General features: G+C 43.2%; 1 protein-coding gene across 2 annotated transcripts in view; it reads left to right on the top strand.

Annotated features, from left to right (window-relative positions):
- Nucleotides 1-21262, top strand: part of ADAM23 (ADAM metallopeptidase domain 23) — a 711121-nt gene that overhangs the window by 280227 nt on the left and 409632 nt on the right. For both annotated transcript variants that reach the window (XM_086955318.1, XM_086955319.1), the window contains exon 4: nt 12191-12254. In XM_086955318.1, coding sequence (XP_086811444.1) covers nt 12191-12254 — 64 coding nt within the window. The remainder of the gene's footprint in view (nt 1-12190; nt 12255-21262) is intronic.

The following is a 21262-nucleotide window of genomic DNA, read 5'->3' as shown; positions in this document are numbered from 1 at the left end:
GTTGTGAAGCTGTAATAATGTACTCACGCTTCTTGTCTTTTGTTTGGTTTTCAGTTACGCAAGCCTTCGAGGCGGGGCGGACTATGCAGTCGACCCAACACCAGGCCAGCGGTCAGACATCACCGGCTGTGAGAAAGGAGGTGTGGGTCGTGGGCCACTCATACGTGAGGCGTGCCGCTGACGTATTCGAAGCAGGTGACATGATTCACGTAGCTGGGGAATACGGGTACAGAATGTCCTTCTACGGAAGGGGCGGTCTCTGTATTGACCAGTTTCAGGCATTCTTTGAGGGTTTGTTAGGGCGGACGAGGTCACCGCCGTCTATAGTCATAGTACATTTAGGGGGCAATGATTTGGCCACCACCGGTAGACGACTTCTCCTGGAGGCAATGCTTTCCACTGTAAGTTGGTTGGCGAGGAAAGTTCCGGGGTGCATAATTGCGTGGTCTCATATGATCCCACGAAAAGTGTGGCGGGGGGGCTGTTTCGATCCCTGCTTTGAACCATTCTGTTAGAAAACTTAATAACAAAGTGAGTAGGTTGTTTCGTTCCAGGACATTGCATTCTATCTCGCACGGTTGTATTAATGATGACAGTATGTATCTAGGGGATGGTGTGCATTTGTCTCGGGTGGGAAATGAGTTACTCATAGGAGACTTCTTAGCATGGTTAAAAACGTTGGAACATGACCTTTAGCTAGGAGTTTTGTGGGGGGCCCGGATAGCCGGTCAACTATCCGGGCCTGTGGCGGTAAGGTCATGATCGGTGAGCACTAATTAGTAGATCCCTATGAGTGGGCGTCACCCAACACGGATGGGAGCGCTCGGGAGAGGTGGCCATTGGCCCCTCAATGGGGAGGCGGTCCCTTCTAAGGATGGGCCGCCGGAAGTAAAGGAAAGGCGGTCAAGGCCCCTTCCTTTGTAGGAGGGGTTACAGCCCCCTCCTGGGGAATTTCCCGGGGCCAGTGACATCTGCGACGGCAGATGCGGTAAGTTGTGTGGGGTTGGGATAAGGTCTACGGTACCTTCTAGATACCTCACACGAGTATTCGAACGACCTTTAACTGGCGTCGAGTCTTTAGGTGCCCCCGTCAAGTCAAGGGAAATTGGTAATAGTTGCACTTGAGGTACGCCTCCGTGCTGTCGCCCAGCCCAACTGGGAGGGGTAAGTCTGGTTAGGGATCTTGACACCGGTTATGACCTTGCTGTTGGCCCTTAAACGTTAGGTTGTACAATTTCAATATGTCAAGAAATGTTTTGTAGGATGCTAGTTCGGCTAGGAGAACCTCTGTATTAGAGAATCTGTTAAGGTTAGCCAAACATCGCAATATGGTAATGAAATTGTACATAACATGAAACGTTTAATGTTTTAATTTTGTTTTAATAAATACGGCCGGGATGGTCACTCCATCCCACTTCCAAAAACTTCAAGAACTGTTTCCGGTTTCCCTCCTTTTGGGGATTGTGTTGAGAGGGGGTGGCGGGTATCTCGGCCATATGGAAAGGGGCGACCAACTCGGTCCCCCCGAACGTATGGCCGAGTGCCTCGATCCCCCCGGGAAGCCATTTTTGGGCGGGAGGCGCGTCTCAGCTGGTATGCCCGAAGCGGCGTAGCTGGGGCGCGCTCGTTCCCGCCCTAGAGTGGGCTGGCCTAGACACCGACGCAGCCAGCCACGCCCTCGGGGCAGGCAGGGGCGGGTATACGCCCGCCCTGAAGACGGATAAAAAGGGACGCAAGACCAGAAGACATCCTCTTGTTCTTGTGCTCTGAAGCTGCACCTCCTCGCTGCACGTGAGCTCGGGACAGAACGAAGAGCCAATTTTGACCCACCCACCAGCCCCTGAAGACAGCCAGTTGTGTAGAATAAAGTTGATTAATTTTGCTTCGGTTTTCGTATACAGGTTGTAGTGCCATGTTGATGAGTTAATAAAGAATGGTCGTTTTGAGAATGTTTGCCATTAAAGATATTCAGTTTTAGTGTTGAATTTTTAATGCATGCTCTTTCGGTCATAGTGGCCAATGTATTCGTAGGTTAATTTGCACTGTCGTATTTATTTTGGTAGGCGGTAAGGTCATGATCGGTGAGCACTAATTAGTAGATCCCTATGAGTGGGCGTCACCCAACACGGATGGGAGCGCTCGGGAGAGGTGGCCATTGGCCCCTCAATGGGGAGGCGGTCCCTTCTAAGGATGGGCCGCCGGAAGTAAAGGAAAGGCGGTCAAGGCCCCTTCCTTTGTAGGAGGGGTTACAGCCCCCTCCTGGGGAATTTCCCGGGGCCAGTGACATCTGCGACGGCAGATGCGGTAAGTTGTGTGGGGTTGGGATAAGGTCTACGGTACCTTCTAGATACCTCACACGAGTATTCGAACGACCTTTAACTGGCGTCGAGTCTTTAGGTGCCCCCGTCAAGTCAAGGGAAATTGGTAATAGTTGCACTTGAGGTACGCCTCCGTGCTGTCGCCCAGCCCAACTGGGAGGGGTAAGTCTGGTTAGGGATCTTGACACCGGTTATGACCTTGCCGTTGGCCCTTAAACGTTAGGTTGTACAATTTCAATATGTCAAGAAATGTTTTGTAGGATGCTAGTTCGGCTAGGAGAACCTCTGTATTAGAGAATCTGTTAAGGTTAGCCAAACATCGCAATATGGTAATGAAATTGTACATAACATGAAACGTTTAATGTTTTAATTTTGTTTTAATAAATACGGCCGGGATGGTCACTCCATCCCACTTCCAAAAACTTCAAGAACTGTTTCCGGTTTCCCTCCTTTTGGGGATTGTGTTGAGAGGGGGTGGCGGGTATCTCGGCCATATAGTTACAGAGGTCCCCTCAATAACACATAAAGAACCACGTCAAGAACGCGCCTTGTTCCAATTTGTAGTTGAAGCTTCTCCTTTAGTTTTGGTCCTGGCAAACGCTCCTTCTTTAACACCTGGGAAGGTAGAGTCAACAACCTCTCTAATTTATAAAGCATTCCACTGGCTGACGAAAAACATGAAGATATCACCATGGGGAAAACAGCAGTTAGCAGGGGAAATTATTATGGCCAGAAGGGTAGCATGGCTTGGGGATTACCCCAAAAAATTCAAGGGTGACTGCATAGCCTTGAATTTTTCTAGTCCTGAGGTACTCCCAAATATATTGGCAAACTTATTCCCACCGCAACGTAGGGACTCTGACATTATCCCATTAACCCTTGATTTCTTCTACAGTAGAAGATGGAGTGCAGTGAACCCTAGTACATCATGGTCGAAACGTGCCCCTGTGTTGAGAATGGAGGAGAGGGATGCCCAAATTAGAGATGGTGGTATTAGACTGGAAAATCGATTTGGGGCCCTGTCTGGTCTGAATGATTGCGATTGACTCTTGAGGACCGATAGATCTGAAATCATGGTGGTAACAGAGATTGGCAGAAAGCACGGCCCTAAGGGTAGGAGTGAGCCACAAAATAACATGGACCCTATACCTCACACAGCCTCAAGGGAAAGATTTCATCTTACTGGACAGCGAACAGAGAACAGGAACCTTGGCCAATCAACCTGCTCGGATCTACTCAGGGAATATGATTGCCCCGATACAGATGGGGCCCCCCTAGAGAATGACTCCCTCCTGCCTATAATCACTGAACACCAACTAGTGACTGGGGGCGCGAGTTTAGCAGCTGAAATCCCGCAGGATCCATCGAGCACCCTGTCAGGGGTGTCTTTTCTTACATGGAACCTGGCTGGAATCGATAATAAGATAACTTCCCCCGAATGGTGTAGTTTTGTTGACCAGTACGACATCATACTTTTCCAGGAAACCTGGTCCATGGTTCCAGTTTATCGAGTGGGGTTCCTTAATTTCCACGCGTTAGCAACCAAAAATTCTAAAGGCTGGCCAACTGGGGGCCTGATCATCTGGGACCGACAAGCCCTATGTTGCAAGGTACATCAAATTAGTCCTCCCTCGAATTATTATTTTTTTTTTTAAACAATTTTTTATTGAAGTTCTTTGATTCTTAAGGGCTGTGCAATTATAATTATAAACCATACCAACATCGGAATCAGGGCAAGCATGAAAATATGATCGCATTAAGGATACAAAAGAAATGCAAAGAGCTAAAATATATATATATATATTTTTTTAACATGACAAAAACTAAACAAGTCCCTAATTACTCAAAAAACAATCACCAAATTTTTTCAAACTTCCTCATCCCTCCTATCCGTTGTGCATATAAGGATTCACTTTTTCTAACATTTCTTATTTTTTGCAACCATGCTTGGAACAGCGGGACCTGTGTCGATCTCCAATTTTGCAGTATTAGCGACCTAGCTATTGCCATTACAATATACAACAATTTGACCGTTTGATCAGCAAATTCTAATTCGGAATCATATCCATAAAGCATTAATTTAACATTATACGAGATCTGAATCTTACAGTCAACTTGTAAAAAACTAAATATCTCATTCCAGAAGGATACAATTTTAGGGCAATCCACTATAGTATGATACCAATTAGGGGGGGAAAATTGCTGACATCGAAAACAATTAGCAGATGTATTGACGTACATTTTTGAAATAACCGCTGGGGTATAGTATAACAGACATGTATTAAAAAATAACATTCTTCTCCAATTAGCACCCCGTAGCACAGTAAAGTTTAAATCATTTAACGTTTTCCATACATTTACAGAGAGAACATGATTCTCTTGATCTTGCCATTTTTAATAGCTTTCGGTGTGACATCTATCTCAGTATGGAGAGCTAAACAACATTTCTATTCCCCTGGTTTCTTTAACCGTATAGTCAAAAACAAATCTTCCCAAAGCTGAATACGTAAGCAGAGATTTCTTGGGTCCAGCCGTTCCAGCATGTTATAAATCAAAATATAAGAACCTATTAACAAGTATTTCCCCTGAATTAATTGTTGCATCTCACCGGGGGTTAACCAAACTTCATCCCTTAAAAAATCTGATAAGTTTTTGAATCCTCTGTGATTCCATTGCGAAACGATATCTGGACTTCTTTTAATCTCTATATAATTGAAAACATATTTTAAAGGAATCTTAGAGTTGAAACGCGGAAGGGAGTATCTTTTAAGGATAGCCTCCCGTCATTTGAAAAACCAGTTCATGATCTTATAACGTACTAATTTTGGGGATTTCGGTATTTGCAGAGAGAAGGGAATCTGAGTCTCATAACAAATTAGGTCGAAAAAGAAATTAATGAATAAACTAGGACTTTGCACTCCAATTTTAAAGCACTCCAGATATTGTGCGAAATATGCACTATAATAGTCTTTAATATTAGGTAAAGAGAGCCCACCTTGTTTTGTATCTGTATAAAGAGTTTTTAATGCTAATCTAGGAGGTTTTTTTGCCCAAATGATACCTGAAAATAAAGATTCTACTTTTGAAAAAAAGGCTGCAGGAAGAGAGCATGGAATAGTTGCAAACAAAACATTGAAGAGTGGAAGCACAGACATTTTGATCAAGGCGACCCGGCCCAAGATTGATAATGGCAAAGGACTCCATTTAGAAAACAATGAATGTATTTTCCGCAGAAGAGGTTCAAAATTAAGTGTATATAGATCTGAGACCGAAACAGAGAAAAAAAAATGATATCCTGTCAGTTAAAATCACATGGGAAAATGGCCAAAAGGTGGCTATATTTAATATCTATGCGAGGGGGACAGGAGGGAGACAAACATCTGAGGTAATTTCAGCTCTTGACCAGCAGCTTGAGGTACTTCCTACACAGGTGTCTACCATAGTAGGTGGAGACTTTAACACTACTTTTGAACCCCTTGGGCAAGTGGACCAATTTCTTGCCACAGAGGAGGACAGTAAATCGGGTGTTCCCCAGCTCGAACTACCTGCTGTAAAAAGATGGTCAGCTGTAGCAATACAGCTGAAGGCACTATGTTTAGTTAGGCTTAGAGCAGCAAACGGTCGCACCCCTTCTGATCGCATGGGAAATAAGACCTTTGATAATGGTAGGCATTCCAGTCACATAGATTACATCCTGGTGGATATAAGGGGGTGGCACAGCCTGATAGACATAATGGTTAAATCCAGGTTGAAAAGTGACCATAACCCACTCTGCATGAACTACCGAGTGCAGTTGGGGACTAAAAAATTCAATTTTTTAGTCCCCAACTGCACTCGGTAGTCGCTTCTAATAATATGCGTCATATTAAATGGGGTACTTTCATTGAGAAACCTGAGAAACTGGTGGCCCTTAAAAACATGGTTGCCAAAGAAGTGGCAAAATTAAATACTCATGTTAATAAGTTAGACTTTCCCCAAATAATGATAGAGGCACATACCCACTTATTTGCAAAACTCCTTGATTTTAAAGCTCGCCCACTCTGTGAAGCCTTTTGGGATATTATAGAGAGTCCGCTTGACCGAAAGCTGTTTTTCCAGTTTAGAGCTGGAACCCTACCCATAAAAGCTTTCAGTTATAAGTGGTTGGCAAATCAGGATAACAAATGCCATAATTGTAAAAATTTGATTGAGAATGTATCCCATATGCTGTTTGTATGTCCCCTCTATACATGCCCTCGTAGCAAGTGGCTAAAACCAATATGTATTAATATGGGCACCCGGAGATACATTGAGGTGCTACGGATATTGGAGACTGATTGCTCACCTTGTTTAGCGATTGCTGTTGCCAAATTTTTAAGGTGGGCCTGGAGTATACGCACACGCACTTTAAATTCCTTGGACACTAGCCAATGATTATTAAAGACTTTAAGTAAGATGATTGCTCATGTTTTTTTATACATTAGTTTTTTAAACTATCCTTTTAGAATAACTGTTTTTTAACCTGTAAATGACAGCCACGAGATTTAATAACTTTTTAATATTGTAATTTTAGTTGGTTAGTACTTATAACAATTATGTCTAGTGATGTAAGAGGATGTATAATTTTGCTTTTATGACATGCTGTCGAATAAAGCTTTCTGAAATTGAAATTGAAAATAAGTGCAGGGGAGACCCATATGGCATCCCCTGCAGCCCCGGGGACCACCACCTCCCTGGGGCTAATATAATAGGGGGGGCTTGCAGACCCCTCCTGCCCAGAGCTTTTTATTTTTGATATGGGGGGGGGGCTCACAGACCAGGCCTTGGACACCACCACCTCCCTGGGACTACAGTGTTTTTTTTAACAAATGGCTCTCGGCCCCGGGGACCACCACTTCCCAGGGGTAGGTCCTTTGGATGTCTTGGGGGCAAACAACCCCTCCTGTTACCTCCATTAAGTCCCACACAGTGGGATTGATAAGAAGTCTTTGGAGGCAATGCCCCCTTTCTCCACCACTCTATAAACGCCTGCTCGCCCACTACTGGTTGGGTGATGAAGTCCACTTTACTCCTGAGGGACCTTCGGTGCCAAGTAACCCCCTCTGTTACCTCCAGTAAGTCTGACACAGCGGGATTCCTGAGAACTCCCTGAAGGCTCTGCCCCCTTTCTCCACTACTCCGCAAAAGCGACTACTAGTTAAACAAGCATTTGTAATGCAACCATCTCGCCTTTGGGACCTTATATGTACTTAGCTATACAGCACATTAGCCTGTGTGCTGAAACATAAACTGTTCTTTAACATGGAGGGAAAGTAAGCACCCAACATCATGACACGCCAGGTATGGGGACACATGGAGAGAAATATTGCTTTTCAACGGAAAATGGTATAGTCCAAAGCTCTGTTTTTAATATAAAATCAGGGCCTTCGGTCATCAGATCAGTGAAAATACAAGATTTGAAAAAAATACTATTTTCTGCAGGTGCTTGTGGAAGACAATTTCTATGGACTGGAATCTAGAGAATGCCAAACTGTTTCTGGTATTTTACTTCCTCAAAAGCCCTCACTCCCAAGTTCCAAATGTGCTCTCGCAGCTTCCTTGCCTCAACTCAGTCATGAGCCAGCCCCCAGCTACAATTGTCCAGTAAGATGCTTAGGCTCAGGCAGTGGCAGGGTGCAGCAGACTCTGGGAATAGAATGCAAGCCATAGTTTGTCGATGACTTCTTGGATTTGTGATCGGCATAATGACATCATCACCAATGTGGTGATACACAATCATGCCTGCCTGGACAGGCGTATGCTGGCCTGTCTATGAACATTTACCAGCCAGTCACCATGCAATTTATGTTATTCTTTTTTATTTTGAATTTGAAAAATTAATATGGAGACCAAAACCTACAGGGTCAGAAATTGTAACCCCATCCATGTGAAAGAAGTGCCGGTGCTGAGCACCTGAAAGCACCTTCTCAAATTAAGCACTGGTCATGAGTGATGTAATATGTGAGGTCATAAGCAGTGCATTTCGGGGCATAAGTTATAGTTAGCTCAGTTAACTATAACTGCCAAATTTCACAGATTTTGTATGAGTGAAATCTGAGCCTAACTATACGTCCCATTCACCTCTGGTTTCTGCAGTGAAAAAAATAATAATTATATATATATAGTAGGTAGTTTTAGTTAAGACCAACTTTTCCCATAGATGAAGCATTTTTTGTTCTGTCAAAAACTTTTAAAGCCATTTCACGATTCTTTGAAATTTTCAAAAGTAGTGCACTAGTTACTTTAGCTGCTGCTAGGAAAATTTCGGGGTGATTCGTTAATTGGAGGATGAAGAAAACGAGGATTCACAAAGTGATTTTTCACCATGTAATGTCTATGGGGATTTAGCAATTTTTAGATGCAGCTACAGCCCAAAACGCAGAACGGCATTACACCAAATTTGTCAGGAAGTTAGACGTTGATCTAGAAAGAGACCTTTTTGTAATTTGCTGTCAATCTGTTAAGTACTTTCGGAGTTATTAAAGGAAAAAATATAGATCATCTATAGGGGGAGTGGATCCTTTGTAATTCTACCCACGAGTGATCAGTGGATCCGGGCGAAAAGCAAGGTCCTGATTCGATGGCCGCAACCTGAAAGGAAAGTTGCAGTCACCATTTTCTTCCTAGGTCCGACTGGGTGGGGGGAAAGAAAAGTAAAAGCTAATATAAGGATTCAGGATATAGTTATGCTGATCCCATAGGAGACATTAAGGTGTCTAGGGCAAAAAGGTGGCCACTTACTATTTTTTGGGCCCAAATGTGGATTCCTGGATCTGCCTTGGGCTCAGTGCGACCACCCAGTGTAAATCCACGAAATATCAGCAAATCCAAAACACAAAGGAAAAAACAAATCCCAGTTACACACCAACCCCCTGCCGTGCACAGCTGAATGCTGTGTGTGGCTTGGGAATGGTTGCATGTGAAGGGGTTTGGCAGCAGCATTGGTTTTTATTAACAAATGGTAATTATATATAACTTTATGTTAAAAAATACACCATTTATCCACACAAAACTATAGAAATTCAGCAGTTACAGTTATACTTATCTGAAGAAACTATAACTCATGCCATTAAGTAACTGTAGGCCACAAGTTTTAGTTTCTTAACATAAGAATAACTATAACTATAACTGCTGAATTTCTATGGTTTTGTATGGATAAAACATCTACTTAACTATAACGTCCCTGTAAACTTTGGTTTTGCAATGAATGTGTGTGTGTGTGTGTGTGTGTAGGTGTGTGTGTATATATATATATATATATATATATATATATATATATATATATATCCTAAAGAAATCACTCGCTGCATCTGCGACGTAATCCAGGCCACACCAGCAATACTTGTAAGGTTGCTTTTATTAAAAGACTTTCAGGCATGACGTGTTTCGAGTCCCACAACTCTTCCTCAAATGCCATCTGCTGCAAGATCAGTGGGTTCGTTTAAGATTTAAAAAACGTAACTTCTTAGACATTGAAAAGGGACCAAGTCCAAATTCTTCCTATTTAAAGGGACAGTTCAATCATCATATCTTTAAAGTCTTATTCACATATTTCAACCAAACTGCAAAGGTGAGTACCAGTTTTTATTTTAGGTTACTTTGAACCCCCAAATGGTTATAACTTCCAGGTTTTCTTTGCTGTGTTATCTCATTGGCTTCTCATTCCATCATGCGGGACTACAGTTCCAAAATGCTCTCTAACTGTCCTCCGTTTTTTTCACTGGATTCCAATGTCGATAATGGTAAAACCACACTTCTTACACCGTGTACCGAGTGCAACACTTGCTTTTTAAAAGGAAAGTTCCGTACCTCGGTCACGATGTGCAGGTCTAGCCTTACTACCACTATGCAGCTTCCATCTTTCGAGGCCATTACCTTAAGTACGCCGTGCTTTGGAAAGTTCCAATGCAGACCCTAGCTGCTGGCAAAGTCCATTCCCCTAGTTGAGACGGGCCTCACATGGTGGCCGTTCCCTCATATACTCTGTTCCTGTAACTTTCGCAGCTGGGGGACACTCCTTAGAAAAGCTCTACGCTTCTGTAAATCATTCTGAAAAGGGAGCGCCTCTCTCTCACGGATCGGGGCCCGGTTTGAAGTGTGTCTGACACTTCTATGAAATCCTAAAGAAATCATGCGCTGCATCTGCGACGTAATCCAGGCCACACCAGAAATACTTGTAAGATTGCTCCTATTAAAAGACTGTCAGGTATGATGCGTTTCGAGTCCCACGACTCTTCCTCAAAGGCCATCTGCTGCAAGATCAGTGGGTTCGTTTAAGATTTAAATACCGTAACTTCTTAGACTTTGAAAAGGGACCAAGACAAATTTCTTCCAATTTAAAGGGACAGTTCAATCATCATATCTTTAAAGTCTTATTCACCATATTTCAACCAAACTGCAAAGGTGAGTACCAGTTCTTATTTTAGGTTACTTTTAACCCCCAAATGGTGATAACTTCCAGGTTTCCTTTGCTGTGTTATCTCATTGGCTTCTCATTCCATCATGCGGGACTACAGTTTCAAAATGCTCTCTAACTGTCCTCGTTTTTTTTTCACTGGATTCCAATGTCGATAATGGTAAAACCACACTTCTTACACCGTGTACCGAGTGCAACACATGCTTTTTAAAAGGAAAGTTCCGTACCTCGGTCACGGTGTGCAGGTCTAGCCTTACTACCACTGTGCAGCTTCCATCTTTCGAGGCCATTGCCTTAAGTACGCCGTGCTTTGGAAAGTTCCTCTGCAGACCCTAGCTGCTGGCAAAGTCCATTCCCCTAGTTGAGGCGGGTCTCACATGGTGGCCCTTCCATCATATATATATATGCACACACAAACAAATGTAAACTTTTTAAGAAGATTGTGAATTCAACATTACTATGGCATGTGAAAGAGGCGAGATCTTCAGAGTGTCTGAATCATTCCCGTTCTCTTCACGCCACTCTCTTCTGGGGTCTCTTTGTAAGATGTTCACACTATTTGTCTCCTCATAGCTTTCTGAAAGACTCAATTTGCATATCTTGTGACTCATCTCTTTCATCTTCAGCACCCTATGTTCAATCTTTCCTGAAAGTACTTCCTTCCATCTCCTCCATCTCACCAGTTCCCCCATGTGCAATGCACCCACTCACCTATACGCATTGTATTGTCTTTAACTTTCGCCCTGTCAGTCTTTTAAAAGCTGTGCACCTCCTTCACAATTCCCATATAATTACACTTACCAATCTGCACACCTGACTGATGCTTTGTGACCTCTGCAGAGAGGCCAAGGATTGGATGAGCATGCATTTTGAAACCCTTTATGACCCACTCACAGGCAGTGTGAGAACTTTGCATTGTATTTGGCTTGAAGCGCACAGCTCTGAATCATTGCCCACCCACAACCTGAACTTACACAGCTGCATAGGAGTGACTATTTTAACACGGCACACTACACATGAGTAATATGTTGGACTGAAAAAAATTTAAAGAAACACAGCATCCATGAAATTGCAAGTACTTATAGGGAATGCAAATGCAAGTAAAACCTATTCCCAGCCTGAGATGGCAGGGTCCGTTTTTGCTTGCTGCAGCTGTCACCATTGGTGAGTTACGGAATTGGGGATGGTGGGGGCGAACAGGACATTTATGGGCACTCCAAACGTGTTCTTGAACAAATTCATATAAATACAAAATAAATATATGTAAATGTGTCAGGAGTGAGTGCTTGTCGCCGAAATAATTTTGGTAGAACTTGCTCTTTGTGAGAAGACATTGTATCAGGCTGTGCCATAGAAATGACCGAGACCGCTTCAAGTTTGTGACAATGTTACAAACATTTCATGGTTTACCCCTCTCTTTTCTCTCTCTTTCTGACAGTGACCTCCTGGCCTCGGATTACGTCGAGATTCATTATGAAGATGGGAAACAGCACCTAAGCAAGGTACGCGCACACTTGAAGCATGCAACCATGCATGATATGATCCATTAGCAAGCCAACCGTGGGCTCACTGGAATCTTCATATATTTTACAATATGCAAAATATGTATCTGTGTTTGTGGTGTTGATGTGTGGAAGTGCAGTGGGACTGGTAGTGACGAAATCATGGGGATAGAGGGGGATATTATCAAGACAGGCGATAACATTATTGCAGTTTTAGTGGCAGAAAACTGCGGCTAAAACGGCGATAATGGGCTTGATAATATGCTCTATGGAATTCCAATTGAAGCCCATGTTAGATGTACTTCACATTTACATGGGCTTCAATTGGAATTTTATAGAGCATATTATCAAGCCCATTATCGCCGTTTTAGCTGCAGTTTTCTGCTGCTAAAACGGCAATAATTTTATCACCTGTCTTGATAATCTGCCCCAGAATAAAAAAAAAAAAAGACTTACCTGTGAAATCCTCCGCTGTCGCCTCTCCTCTGTCCTCTTCTCTCGGAAATAAAGCACCCAGGGCACCAGATTGTTCCAACCAATCGAAATGCTGCCTTACAGCAGCGTTGTGATCGGTCTGAGCACTGTGGTTCGGTGCTCAGAGAGGGACTTAGAGCCTGTACATGTTCACCACTCAGGCTGTACAATACAGCTGGTGAAGAACATGCCCAGTGCGCATGCCGGTTTGGCCGGCTGAAGACAGCGGGCCAAACTGTCAGGCGCACTTATGGTGCAGCCACCACTCCTCCCTCTACTGGAATCACGCGAGCCCAGTTCCGCCCCAACATAGAGCTTAAAGGCAGACTAAAAATAAAATGATAATAATGTTCTGTTATTATCAATGTATTTGTACTTTGATCTGCAAGCAGTGGGGCGACACTCCTCCGCCTTAGTGGAGGAGCTGCCCCTGTGGAAGTGTCTGTGTGTGTGTAGCATGCCATATGTATGTATTTGCGTATGTGGAAGGGTGTTTGGCATTTTGTCTTTAATTTCTGAGCCAGTTGTTGAGATTGTTTCAGCTTGACTCTTAAAAAACATACACTAGCAGAGACATCAGCATACTTGTCATTCAAATTAAATAAATAGCAATTCTACCAATTAACATTGTGGTTTTAGTGAATGAAATTATATTACCTCAACTTTGCATCCATGGCACACATGTCCGACCCCCCTGACCTCAGAAATCCACTGGGGTAGATCCAGGAATTCGGTGTGTCTGAGGTAACAGCAGTAAGGAGTCTCATGCTTCCTCTGAGCTGGTGGGTCCACGGCCCTTCCTCCGGCTCACTCCCTCCATGCCTACTTTGTACTACATACCCATGCACTAAATTAATAGTGCCTGCGTGATCTCAGTCAACTACTGACTGAGATCGAAATTCTTCCATCAGCTTAGTGAGATTCCTGCCTGCTTCTGTCTCTGGATCATTGTGACATAGACTGCAGCTGCACATCACTGATGAGGCCCCAGAAGACTAAAGCTGCTCTCCAGTAACCGCTGTGCATATTGACTGCTCTCTGTCTAGAGTGGGCCTAAATGATGGACAGGAATGAGGCTGAAGCAATCGCCAGTGGCTGGGATTAATTAAAAAAATCATTTCATCCTTTTTTTCTTTTTGGATTCTGCCACTTAGTGAGATGGCTCATGAAGAGGATAACCTAGAGTTGGCCCCTTTGTGAAAGTCAAGGCTACTGCATCTATCTATCCATCCACTGCATCCATCCATCCATCCATCCATCCATCCATCCATCCATCCATCCATCCATCCATCCATCCATCCATCTATCTATCTATCTATCTATCTATCTATCTATCTATCTATCTATCTATCTATCTATCTATCTATCTATCTATCTATCTATCTATCTATCTATCTATCTATCTATCTATCTATCCCATCCATCTATCTATCTATCTATCTATCTATCTATCTATCTATCTATCTATCTATCTATCTATCTATCTATCTATCTATCTATCTATCTATCTATCTATCTATCTATCTATCTATCTATCTATCTATCTATCTATCTATCTATCTATCTATCTATCTATCTATCTATCTATCTATCTATCTATCTATCTATCTATCTATCTACCTACCTACCTATCTACCTACCTACCTACCTACCTACCTACCTATCTATCTATCTATCTATCTATCTATCTATCTATCTATCTATCTATCTATCTATCTATCTATCTATCTATCTATCTATCTATCTATCTATCTATCTATCTGTCTATCTGTTTATCTGTCTATCTATCTGTCTATCTGTCTGTCTGTCTGTCTGTCTGTCTGTCTGTCTGTCTGTCTGTCTGTCTGTCTGATTTATAAAGTACAACAGCTACTCATTGAGTGTCCCTGCGTGACTGTAAGACTGATCCCATTACTGACTTGGGAGAGGAAATCAAGCCCAAAGAACTATGTGCCAAAAAGATGCTTGAAAGCCTGGATATCCTTTGTGGAGCAGAGCTGCTGCTGGAGAGCGTTCCAATCCCTAGCACTCAGGTAGGAATAGGAGCTGTCTACCCTCTTTTTCCTTCTAAATTGTGGTATCACCACCAACAAGGAACTAGAGGAACGGAGTGATCTGGCAGGTTGGTAAGGAGTGATTCTATTAGACAGGTACTGAGGGCCTGAGTAATCCAAAGCTCTATGTGTCAGGACTATTTCTTTATACCTCACATGTTCCTTGATAGGAAGCAAGGGTAGTTCATTCAGCTATGGTTGGATGTGGACTGTCCTAGAGAGTTTCAATAGAAGCTGTGCTGCGACTTCTGAACAAGCTGTAGTCTCTTCAGGAGATAACCCAGTAAACCCCAATAAAGCAAATTGGCATAGTCTAGCTGTGAGGTTGATCAGGCCAGAATCACTGCTTTCTGCTGTGGTAGAGGAAGAAGGTAAATTAACTTTTTAGAAATCTTTAGGAGTCCAAAACAGGGACCTACTACACTGGCCATCTGCGGAGCAAAAGTGGCAAAGGTATCAAATTTCACCCCCAAATTGCGAACCACAGTGCCAGAGGCTGGTGGAGGCAGACCAAGATGTCATTTTCCCAGCTGGGAGGTAGCATCCCTAAGAGCAACATTTCAGTTTTGCTGGCATTGCATTGTAGGTTGCTGGTGCGCATCTATTGAAATACCATTGAGATGCATGTCTTAAATTTGCTCAGCTCATTAGGTCCATTTTTATCTAGGATGAGGAGCAATGTATGTATGTATGTATGTATGTATTGGAATTTATATAGCGCACTACTTACCCGTAGGGTCCCAAGGCGCTTCGACCGCTGCGAAACCCTTCCTGGCTTCCCTGAGAGATGGTCCCTTAATGGGTATCTCCAGGGAGAGACCAGGCATCCCCGGCGGTCTGGTGGGGCCGTTAGTGAAGATGAGGCAAGCTAATGCCCAGAGTTGCCGAGTGTGGACGCTGATCAGAGTGGGCACCGAGGCGAGAGAATTATCGAGTCCGCTGACCCTGGTCCAGAAACCTGCTGTGCCGGGAATCGAACCCTGGTCCCGGGCCGTCCTCTGCTCTCGGGTCTGCCGCCTCTAACCAGTGAGCCACACTACTTGTATGTCATCAGTCTACGAAACTATTTGTACACTGAACGATTCTACAAGGGTTGCCAGTGGGGTGATATAGACATTGAATAGTGTAGGACATTCAATGCAGACCTTTAGGGTACCCCAAAGCCCAGAGGTTTAGGGACCAAGGTAAATGTAGCCATCTTTACTGATTGATAACTACCTATCAAGATGGAGTGGTACCAGGCCAACGCAGCACCACGGACGCCTATGTCACTGAGACGCTGTAGAAGTATAGTGTGCAAAATCCTGGGGATAGATTGAGAAGAATCAGGGCCATCTGCTTTTCCTGATCCACTGCTAGCTTAGTAGTGTCTGCGACCTCCAGCAGAGTAATTGCAGTGCTGAAGTAAGGTCGAAAGCCTGACTGGGAAGGGTGTAAATGTTTATTCTGCTCTAAAAAAACAGGGAGATTCCAGTTAATAAGCTTCTCTAATATCTTGCAAAAGATGGCAGCAGAAAGATTGGATTTGTCAGCTGATGTATTTTTCTGGAAAATAAGTAATTTAGGCTGTTTCCAACTTTTGGGGACTGTGGACGTCTCAATGGGCAGGTCTAAAAGCCAATTTAGGGAGGTTTGATTGCAGCACTGTTGGAGAAAAAAAATGTGAGGATTTACATGCTCTACGGGTGTGAGCAGACTCCTCCAAAGAAATAGAAGCAAACTCCTGCAGGGAGTGACAGCAGGGGTAAGTGGAACTTCCTGAAGGGCCATGGGTCCTATGATGGTCATGGAGTCAGAGTTCACAGTTGCACTTTTGTTATACAGTTGTTAGAATGCTAACAAGGCAGATGGGTTAGCATTTAAGACATTCATAAGAGACCTCAATACTCTAATTATTCTTATTCGTCCCAGTCTTTACATGATGAGTTGTATCCACATGAGGGAAGCAGACTCTCCCCTACCTCCCTAAAAGAAGCATGTTTAAAGTCCTCATCATTTACAACTGTATGTAAAGTATCACTTTTACCCAGAATCCTCCTATGTCAACTACAAAAACAACCCAGAAGACCACAACCAAAAAAAGGTTCTCAGTAGGGAGGGTGTGGGAATCATAAGCGTAGGTACGATAAAGAGCATCACAGCAATATGATTAGGAATGAATGTTCGAAGCATTACTTACTCATCTTTTCCTTGTCCCAGTCCTCAGATCACAAAGATCAACCTAACAAATGTAACCATCATCAATCACCCAGTTGGGCACCCATCTAGAAAAGGCTCAAAAGTGGTAGACCAAATCCAGAAGTTGAATATCACCCCATGATCTAGTGCCAAAAAAGCCAACCAGCAGTGGAATTGTAAAGGCACAAACAGATCACCAACTGGGTACCTAACTCAAAAATGACATTTTTTACATTTATAGTGAACTTTCACATTCATTTTTTGGATGATTATGGGGTTCAGCCATAGTATTGTTCTGTATTGTATTGTATTGTATTGCAACATTTAGACGCGCTTGCTACCCCTATGTTGGGTTCCTAAGCACAGGATTTGAAGAGCACAAATCTCATTGTTGGTGTTATTGCTCAAGCAGTCCTACGTTGTTTTCATTATGGTCATTCTATAGAAGTTCTCATCAAATCCCACTTATCAATCATATATTTGGAATGTGGATTAACCGATTCAGTTTAAACTATTAAACCAAATACAGTGCCCTGTACATAAAATGTTTTTGGTTTCTTACGTCCCTTATTCTAGGAGGATAATAAATATATTCTGAAGAGGAGGCACGAGGTAAACTGAAAACATACTTGGCTAGTCTTTATGTGGGTGACAGAAGAGAAGAATAGTATGTCTAATAGGGATCCAAATAGTGTCTTTGAACATGTCTCTGTGATTTACTATAGAGCCAGTAAATTTAGCATGATAGTATTATTTTGGCACTGCAATCAGAGTAAACATGCCTAGGCCACTTTATAATTCATGCCAGGAGCTGAGATAACAGAACTCCAGCAACACCAATAGAGGAACTCAAGCAGCGCATGCCATTGATCAGGGGACTGCTCCTCTAGGGAAGCCGCCTACCTCTTTAAAAGCAAGCAGTGACTTCAAACTGAAAAAGACCATTACAAAAGACACCAGTAGCCTAACTTCTTTTACACTGCAAAAGCAGTGAAGGGTATAACACAGAACACAATGACAATTCGTTTTTCTACAACAACTATGTGAAATTCTCCTTCTGCTGACACTTGTTTACAAAATTGTCTTTGGTCTTGTGGTTGTCTCCTTGTGTTTGAATTATTGCAACTCCATCTATAACAGACAACGAAAAAGGAACATTATCAAACTTCAAAGGGTCATTGTAAGAAACTGGAGTATTAGTTGAGGGGGTAAGAAGTAGAACCAGCCTTAAATAATATTCACAATCCTTGTCAGGTTTTCAAGTTTCAAGTTTATTTTTATTATGCATAGTCACTGAAAACCTTGCACTGTTATGAACTTATCAGGATAAAAAAATCGTTATGGTCAGCAATAAAATCATTGATACATATGATAAAAATACTGTGCGGGGCTTGCATACAAATATAAAAAAAACAGATAAAACCATTCAATGGGTAACGTTAAAATGTGACAGTAAAAGGCAAGGGCCCTAAGGAATATGCAGTGCATTACTATACGAGTATAATAATGATGGATTAATGTGGACAGCAATGTGCATTATTTGTGTATGGCAATAAGGCCAGACAGCCACTTGGCAATGTGCAAAAAGTGCTTGCATACCCGGAAGAGACTGCTGGTGGATGAGCAGTAGCTAGGAGTTTTCCCATATTAGGGGATCTTTTTGAGTTGTTGAAATTTTATTTGAGGAGGCAGCTTCCAGGTGACATGTCAGGTTTATTAATTGTCCGGTTGGGGTTAGAGTGGTTTGTGCGCCCCTCTGATGTTATTCATTTTTTGTTCCGCCAGTGTGAGGTATTTGACCACTCTGCAATTCAGTTGTGTGGCCCTTGAGTCAAAACATGCCAGAACCGCTTGCCACCTAGTATGAGTTCCTAGCTGCTTGACAGGAGTCTTTAGCAGCTGTATCCTCTCTTGCTGCAACGCCATGCATGTGCAGATTAGTTGTAAAATATCTCCTGGGCTTGTGCAGCACAGACTATAAGTGCTTGGTAGGCATGTCCGCTGCCATGATGGGAGGTTCTTAGCACACAGAAGAATATCCTTGTCAAGGTGACCTACTAGAGTCACTAAATAAACCTGTGCTTCAGGGGCGGCTCTTTCGTAATGGCGTAGGAGCGTCGCCCCACTCGTCAGAGTCAGTCACAGAAAAATTAAATTATAATTAAACAATATAATTTTATTTTTCTGTGACTAGCTCTGGCATGCGTGTAGGGCGGGCCGGGCAATGACAGGCAGGTGGTGGTTACTTATAAGTAAGTTTGCAAGTTTGGCCGGCCGTCCTAGGCCAGTCAAACAGACATGGACACTTTTATTTCTCCCACCCAACTGTGTTTACAGCCGGGTTGGAGAAAAGCAGCAGGCTACAAGGCAGTGTCTGAATAGTGGAGCAGGCTGCTCAGACCAATCATGGTACTGCACTCATAGAAAGCAGCATTTGGATTGGCTGTGCATCCTCTGCCTTCCCAGAGACTGTTGGGAGATCACCGAGGTGGTCGTCGGTGTCAACGCAGCAGCGAAAGGTACATTTTATTAAAATTATTATTTTCCTTTCTCTGCCCCCGACACTTGCCCATCCGTCCATCCCTGGCCTTCCCCTGCCTTCATGTTGTAGTGACCGCCACTGCTGTCCTTAATCATCAGGTAGCTTAGCCAAAACCAGTCAGGTTTAAGTTAGAGGCAATGTGTAAAGCATTTATGCAGCATTTAAATAGTAATAACATGAAAACACAACACAAGACAAATCTCAAATCAATAAAAAAAATAGTTTGAAATACAATGACAACATAATTACAACAATCCAATAAACATATTCAGAGAAATGAATATTTAAAGTTTGAATTAAAAATAGTGCTTGTTGCACCAGACAGGTTCAAAGTCAAAAGTTAAGAATGACAGCGATGAAGCTTGGGTTAGATACGTGGACTAGGCGTGTCCTATTGGAAAGTCTACCTCAGGACTAAAAATTTTGTGGAGTTGTTAGTGGGGCAAGCTGCATTTAAGTGGGGCTCCTCAACAGGGGGTTGCTGAAGAGGAGAGTCCCTGTGAGTTTGTTGACAAATGTGGGAAAGCTCTGAGCAGGCAAAGTTGATGGGATGCTGCTCATCGTTAGTCCAGATGAAGGCTTAGGCGTTCAAACTTAATAATTTTTGTAAAAGTAAGGCAGAGCTTTAGTGGGGAAACCTAGGAAACTGAAGCTGAGTGGTGATTCGATGTTAATGGCTGCGGATTCGATAGCAATCCTAATTTCTGTCTTTTCTTGAGGCAGAAAGTTGGCAAAACGTTTCTAAGTCCTATTACTTTCAGTTTGGGGGCAGGAGAAGTGCACTCTAATACCAGCCAAGGGGCTGGGACTTGGGAGCACCACTTGGGGGTTAGTATTCACCACAACAGAGGCCAACAACAGGGTCCAGGGTAGATCCAGTTGGTACTGGCCAGCTGGGAAATTGAAGGAAAAGGCTTCTGGATGCTTGTTGTGTCCCTGAAGGTCAAACTTGAACGCCAGCCAACTGAAGATTGGAGTCACTTCTGGGTTCCTGGGTTCAAGGCAAGTAGGTCAAGTCTTGCTTCAGGTTTCAGCCAACAGGGCAGTCCTGATCTTCACAGGTCCAGGAGTGTTCTGATAAGAGGTCTTTGGTGTTCACTATTATGCCCAGCGCCAGGCTGTGGGTGGAGGTCATGATTTTGTCCACCCCTCTAAATCAGTTAAGTTCAGTATTTCACCACAGGGGAGCCACCAGGATTCGAGTGGCAGCTGGACATTGGCAGTAACGCCTTTTGGTTTTAGGCGGAAAAAGTGAATTTAGCACTTATTAAATGAGCAGTGCCAACCAGTGTTAGCTTATGGGCGAGCGAGCCTTGCAACAGTGAAAAACGACTTTGGAGGCTCTTCGCTGCCAGGACATGTAGAACATTAGACACATGTGTCCTACTTTTCAAATACCAGGGACCTTGCCCTATGGGTATTTGGGGACCACCTTAGGGGTGGCTTACAAGCATTAAAACATAAGTTTAGGCCTTGCAAAAGTTTGGGCCAGCCAGGCCGGTCGAAGTTTCACACTGCAAACCCAGGCTGCAATGGCAGGCCTGGACACATGGTTTACAGTGATACTTTAGAGGATGTAAGTGAGTGCAGCAGCCTACTAGTAGCATATAATTTACATGCCTTGGGTACAGGTGGTCACATACAGTAGGGACCCTTCAGCCTCAAGAAGAGCAGGGAATATGTGATGAAGCAGAAGTCCAGCAGACCACCTCAGGAAGCAAAATATAATTTGGAGAGACATACATTTGATATCCATTGAT

The sequence above is a fragment of the Lissotriton vulgaris genome, chromosome 2_1 (assembly GCF_964263255.1).
Source record: "Lissotriton vulgaris chromosome 2_1, aLisVul1.2, whole genome shotgun sequence".
NCBI lineage: Eukaryota > Metazoa > Chordata > Amphibia > Caudata > Salamandridae > Lissotriton > Lissotriton vulgaris.
The sequence above is the reverse complement of the archived record's forward strand: the minus strand, read 5'-3'. Positions and strand labels throughout refer to the sequence as shown.